The 6,729-nt window shown below is 44.3% G+C and overlaps 1 protein-coding gene across 3 annotated transcripts in view; it reads right to left on the reverse strand.

Moving 5' to 3' along the window:
• The window catches only part of MAML2 (mastermind like transcriptional coactivator 2), a 364,900-nt gene extending 362,734 nt beyond the window's left edge, over window positions 1-2,166 (reverse strand). For 2 of the 3 annotated variants that reach the window (XM_053561442.1, XM_053561440.1), the window contains exon 1: window positions 419-2,166. In XM_053561442.1, the coding sequence (XP_053417417.1) occupies window positions 419-931 (513 nt within the window). In that variant the 5' untranslated portion in view covers window positions 932-2,166. The remainder of the gene's footprint in view (window positions 1-418) is intronic. The other variant, XM_053561441.1, reaches the window with a different exon arrangement.
• Between the last annotated feature and the right edge of the window lie 4,563 nt (window positions 2,167-6,729).

Raw genomic sequence — 6,729 nt, forward strand, 5'->3', positions numbered from 1 at the left:
AGGCTTTGCTAAAGGTTAGGCAGGCTGATAAATGCTGAAAAATGCCTGTGGTACCTAATCAGAGCTGCAGAGGGACCCTTGAGAGGGGACTTTCCTTGGGGGCTCAGATCTTGTAGCCCCTTCTTGTACACACTGTGAACACCAGAGAGCCTAGAGAACCCCAGAGAGCTGCAAAACTCCAGCTTTTCAGTGAAGGAACATCCTATAAGGGGAGGAAACCCACAAACAAGCACCAACGGCACTGAATGAATAGAGTCTAAAAAACCACCCAAACAACACACCCAGTGGCCTTACAGGGAGTCAGGTGACCTCTTGGCCTTTTTCCCTGCCGTCCATTCTACCCTAGGCCAAGGCAATCTCTACCCTCATAAAAGGCCCCAGGACCACAGCCACAACCATGAGAAAGCCAGGTGCTTACCGCAATCAGGGCTGAGTTCCTCTGGTCCCCTAGGGTTGAAGCTGGTGGCTGCTGCTCTCCGTTTATCCCACCACCGCCACCAGCATTGCTGCTGGTCAGCAGGTGCTGCTGGTGGTGATGGTGATAGTCTGGTGGGGGTGGTGGGGCTGCTGTTGATGCTGCTTGGGAGGCCACAGGAGGCGCAGCAGCGGGTGGTGCAGGGGCTGTAGTGGTGGCAGCAGTGGTGGTGACCTTGGTGTGTTTGCCAGCCTTTCTTGCCCCCTGGCCATGCTGTACAAGGCTCAGGAGCTGCAAGGTGCTCTCTCTTTCCCGGTCTGAGCTCTCGGCCCGACCACGTTCATAGCGTCCTTCACAACTCAGGTGGTGCTGGCGGCAGACAGCGATCCGAGCCCGGAGGCGCTCCACGATAGCACTGTGCACTCTCGGGGTGACTGAGCCCCCTCCAAGGAGCCCCGCCCCAGAGGCCCCCCCTAGCCCTCCTGTGGGGGCCTGTGGGGGCGCTGTGTCCCCCATCTTAGTGGACACAATGATTGCTGCCTCTGGGATGGTGAGGTGGAAAGGGGCTACTGCTGGCTGTGGCAGGAAAATCTGTTTTTGACAATGTGAGCTCACTGTTCAGGGCCACATGAATAGAGGTCTTCAGAGATTGCGGGGAGCAGTGGAGAAGGTGTGGGGGAGGGGAGTTAGTAAAAAGAGGATGGGGAGAAAGAATAGAAATCAATTGCAGAGGGTAAGTTGGAAACAAACCCTGATCAACTTACTCTAATTGCATTTGACAGCTCTAGAGAAGTTGGACAGAGTTGGTGGATTTTTTCCTTCGCCAAGCTGACAAGAGCACTAGGTACTTTGTAAACACACGATCTAGGGGATAGACCAAGAATTCAGGGATTGTCCAGCAAAAGACAGAAACACGCAGTGAAAAGAATTGAGAGAGTATAATACAGAGCTGGACCCTCCCTCACCTAGTTGTTACAGAATATTCTTTATGGAGATGTTTCTGAAGAGAAACACATTTCTACCACAGTCTATGTACAGGCAGCCTTTACTTTTTCTCAGGTTAAAACACAAGCAGTGCTGTTCCAGGTTTTTGAAGTCAATGTTCAAAATGTACAATAATCAAGAGAGACTGTCTTCTGGCTTTTAATTGGCTTTCCCTTTGCTCCGGTGATTTCTCCTCTTTGGGGGTACTGTAGGATGTTGTCTTCTCCCCAAAGAGGGAGACAGCTTTTCAATTGTTAACAATGCCAGTATTGGACTTTTGGACCATGCTTTTTTCTTTGGCGAATCCAATCACGGTAAAATCCTCACCCCGTCTGAGGTTTTCTAGGCTTAAATGAAAGCAATCTGAAGTCGCTAGCCACTGAGAGAGATCCTTCGACACATTTCTTCTTCCCCGCTTACGTTCCTATTCCTCTCCCCCCCGCTCTATTCTAACACAGTATCAAGAGAAGACAAACTCTTCCGAGAGTAATTTACAAACGATGGTCAAACTTACAAACTTCCAGCACATAGCACCGAGTCATGTCCAGCCACTTTTCTGTCCACTTTAGTACATTCCATCCCGGCCAGTGGATCTGAGGGTCTGGACTCGCAATAAGCAATGTGGTTCTACCTCTTGTATTTGCTCCGCTTTATAGACGGAAAAAAGTAGCTTGTATTTTCCTTTCTCTTTCTCGTCTGTTGTTAGCCGCTTCGCTGACACTGGCTCCCGCACGGAGTCACGGCGATACACAGCCTTTCATTGTGCTCCGAGAGCAGAGGGAGAGAAAGAGAGAGTGCGAGCGAGGAGAGAGCGCGGCGCGCGCGGGGGCGGGGCGGGCGCGCGGCTCGGGCGGAAGGCTGGGGCGCTGCGGAGCCGGCGCCCGCGGCCGGCGCGCCGAGGGCAGGGGGCCGCCCAGCGGCCGCGGAGGTAAGTCCCGGGCCTGCGCGTCTCGGCGGCCTGGGGAAGGCTGGGGCGCTGCGGAGCCGGCGCCCGCGGCCGGTGCGTCGAGGGCGGGGTTGGGGGGTGCCCAGCGGCCGCGGAGGCAAGTCCCGGGCCTGCGCGTCTCGGCGGCCTGGAGAAGGCTGGGGAAATTCCCCAGCCTCTGCACAACCGTTTCTCCGGCTCGAAATGTTGAAGAAATTCCGGGCCGGGAATGTGTTTTCCCCTTCAGACCTACATTGACGCCCTCCTGAGGATGTCATTTTCATTTTTCAATATGTTGTAAATGACACCACTGAGCACCCTAGTGAGAGCCCGGTGAGCACCGAGGAAACGTTTATTAATAAAGAAGCCGGCGAGAGCGTATGCTGGGGGCGGGGAGCGTGCGGGGAGGAGGGAATCTTGCTGTCAGCTCCTGAAGGCAGGCAGGGGTCTGTCTGGATCAGAGAATATGGGTGATCACAAATAGATCAGTAGGGATAAATAAAATATTTTATGAGGATGAGAAAATTACCAATACCAATTCTAGAATAAAAGGTTTTTCTTTAAAAATGCAAGATTGCCATCGACAGACCAAAGACCTGAGGTCATCGCTATCTGGTACACATCTACAATGAGGAAAATGAATATGGAGTAGTTGAATTTCAGGAAGTTTAATAACACAAATAAAATAGTTCTCTCACACACACCAGTGGCCCGTCATCTTCAGATGATCCTACTTTGAAAATACTCATCCTTATAGTGGATTCTGCTTGTCATTATCAGCTACGGAAAATCATCTAAGGTGAGCACAATATTGGAACAGTCAGGGCTAGACATATTCTAGGAGTCTGAACTTAGAAGTCATCTGGATATGAGGTCTCAAGCAAAGGATGTTCATTAATTTAAACCAACTTTGCCATTTCAATAACATGGTGCTGCTTCAAACCGAGCTATGGCAAGAAATGAACGGGCAAAACCACTGCAAACATTTCAAAACTGCATTTATCTACAACTTAGTTCCAATAGATTGGCCTACATTAGTCCATTTCATTTTTCACAAATCCTGGAATGTTTGCTTGAAGATGGGACAAGTACTCCCTGATAGAATACAACTTTTAAACTCTTTCTTGAAACATACTTCTGTATGCCCCTCTCAAAGCTATTAGTTCCTCATTACTCATGAGAAAAGCAGAAATATATCTTTGTTAAACAAAATTTTAATGGAGAATTGTCGTAAAGTGTCATTAAAAAGTGAAAGTTTAAATAATTTTATACTTGATCCTTTAAAAGTTGTGTTTATTGGACAATCTCTTCTTTCTACTATGATGGACGTTTTACATTCAACTACTATAGGTGTTTTACATTCAGCAGTCATACCTGATGAAAAAGTGTGTAATATAAATTTAAAACTTAATGTTCACTTTGTAGCACTGCATATATAGATTTTGATTAATAATATGTCAGCTATTCCTAAATGATACAAACTTTGATTTCTCTGTTAGACATAGACATATCTTAAAAAGTTGTGAGGTAGAAATTTAATAAATTTTCATACTATGGTGTAGGACACTTCTTTGGATTATGTTTATACACATTTACCCTTATAAAAACATTCAATTTCAAGTTGACATCAGTATTGTCAAAATCCTCATTTCCATTCACATCAGTAACTATTTAACTGTAAAACATCACTGTTTCAGGCACAGCACTTTGCATACACAATCTTCTTTAGTCCATGAACAATTCTGAGACCGGTAATATTAACTGCACTTTCTAAGTGCACTTTCTAAGTGCAGTTAATATTACCGGTCTCAGAACTGCACTTAGAAATGAGGGAACTGGGCGGCGCCTGTGGCTCAGTGAGTAGGGCGCAGGCCCTATATGCTGAGGGTGGCGGGTTCGGACCCAGCCCTGGCCAAACTGCAACAGAAAAATAGCTGGGCGTTGTGGCGGGCGCATGTAGTCCCAGCTGCTCGGGAGGCTGAGGCAAGAGAATCGCTTAAGCCCAGGAGTTGGAGGTTGCTGTGAGCCGTGTTGACGCCTCGGCACTCTACCCGAGGGCGGTACAGTGAGACTCTGTCTCTACAAAAAAAAAAAGAAATGAGGGAATTGAGTCTCATCAAAATTAAACTACGTGCTCCAGTTAATATAACCAGAAAGTTACAGACAAGGATTCAAACTCAAGAATATCTTCAAACCTCTCTTCAGCAATGGTCTTGCTGCCTCCATATCAAGTGTGAAAGGAGTTATGGGAAAGCAGGACTATCCCCAATGGCTGCAATTATCCCTCGGTCAGTATGTTGGAACTTAAGCAAGCTCCATAATACCTCCAAGGAATGAGTACTGGATAGAAATACTCAGCTGACTATGAGAGGAGACAAGTCAGGAAATATGGTCAATTGCATCTAACAGTCTATAACATAAACGTTTTTCCCATCTTATGGCTTGATTCCCTTTCTCACACCCTGATACTCCTGTATGGCACTATGAATCCCTTCAGACATTGCTTCCCTCCCATTTGTCCACTTATATGCTTATCTCTTCTATTCATAACTATCTAACTCTACAGTAATAAATGCCCAGATAAAAATTTGATAGTAATGAGATGACATGTGAGATTTATAAGCTTCAAAACTTTTGTATTGTAACTGAATCAGTGATTTTGATGATGATAATATGCCATAACACTTATAAGGGATCATTCTATTTTTCAACATCTTCATTTTCTTACAAATGATTTTATTTTGGTCCCCTAATCTATGCTAATTCTCATTTTCTAACAGCTTATTTGTCATTCTTCTGGTGTTACCATATACCTTTAAAAACCCTTATATTCTCTAAATAACCAGTGAAGTATCACGCTTGGCTGCAATGATCTCAGACATCAGGAAAATTACCTACAAGCACCAATTCATGATCAATAGCTGTTCTAACAGGTAAAGTGCTTCAGTCCAACAAGATGACTGACCTAGGAACTGGATCAGCTACCATCAATCCTTGGAATTATTAGTGACTTAATTTTACAAATTAACTGCATGCTATTAAAAATAATAGATAAATCAAGTTTTAAAACTTTCTGTTTAGAACTCTCACTCTTCACCTATTTGAGGCCTATCTATAGCACCATGTTTGCGAAGTGATGCATCCAGGGTCATCAGAGGTACTTTAGAGGTGATTCTTTTTTATTTCCTCTGGCCTTCCTTATTTACAAATCATGCGTGATCCTTCACCCTGCCACTCTGTCACTTCTCTAACTCTCCTTGCTTCTTTTTGGACACTGTCACCTTCATCTTCACTTTTCAACTATGGCTTCATTTTTATTCACTGAGATTTAGTTAAGGATTATTTGGCCATGTGCCAGAGAAATAAAAATTAGAATACGGGGGGGTGGCGCCTGTGGCTCAGTCGGTAAGGCGCCGGCCCCATATACCGAGGGTGGCGGGTTCAAACCCGGCCCCGGCCAAAACTGCAACCAAAAAATAGCCAGGCGTTGTGGCGGGCACCTGTAGTCCCAGCTACTCGGGAGGCTGAGGCAAGAGAATCGCTTAAGCCCAAGAGTTGGAGGTTGCTGTGAGCTGTGTGAGGCCACGGCACTCTACCGAGGGTGGTACAGTGAGACTCTGTCTCTACAAAAAAAAAATTAGAATACGGATATGTGGCTGAAATTTCTATTTCACTCTTTTGAAAAAGGTATACACTTACATGTATAACTTTGACTCAGTCTGTGCAAAAACAAAGTATGTAAACAAAACGTGTACCCACTAGCATTCTGAAATTAAAAAAAAAATTAAAAGAAAGGTATATACTCATTAAACATAAGCATTCTCACCATTTTGTGAGTTTTTTCTATTCAGTTTGTTTACAATAATAATAATTTCAGGAAATGAATTGCAGACAAGAAGCTCCATGTAAAAACTCAGTGCAGCTTTTTATGTATGCACATACACTGAGGTAAACGCCACGAATCACATAACAGATAAAGTTAAGTTCAACCAACAATACTAACAAGTAAAAGGATCTCAAATTCCACCACAGAACAGATCCTACTGGAATGCCACTTTTAAGAATTAAAAATATAGAATACACAGGGTTCATTTGTTCACTCTGCAACTGTTTATTTTATAGGAGAACTGAAGTGTGCAAAGCAATGCAAATACCAAAAATAGCTTTTAAAGTGTTTTTGGCTGAATTTGTCTCTCTGAGATCTTCTGATTCTAACATACATACTTAAATGGGAAAATCTGTTGACAAAAATAAATAAAATACATTTTAATCATAATATCTATACAACATCATAATATCTAGACAACATTGAATAGCATGTTGAAAAGCATAAAAATACATATGATGGGATTATTCTTGAATGTGAGGGTTGAAAAGACTCTAGAGGCCTGAAATCCATTTGAAA

This window comes from Nycticebus coucang, chromosome 14 (assembly GCF_027406575.1).
Source record: "Nycticebus coucang isolate mNycCou1 chromosome 14, mNycCou1.pri, whole genome shotgun sequence".
NCBI classification, from domain to species: Eukaryota; Metazoa; Chordata; class Mammalia; order Primates; family Lorisidae; genus Nycticebus; species Nycticebus coucang.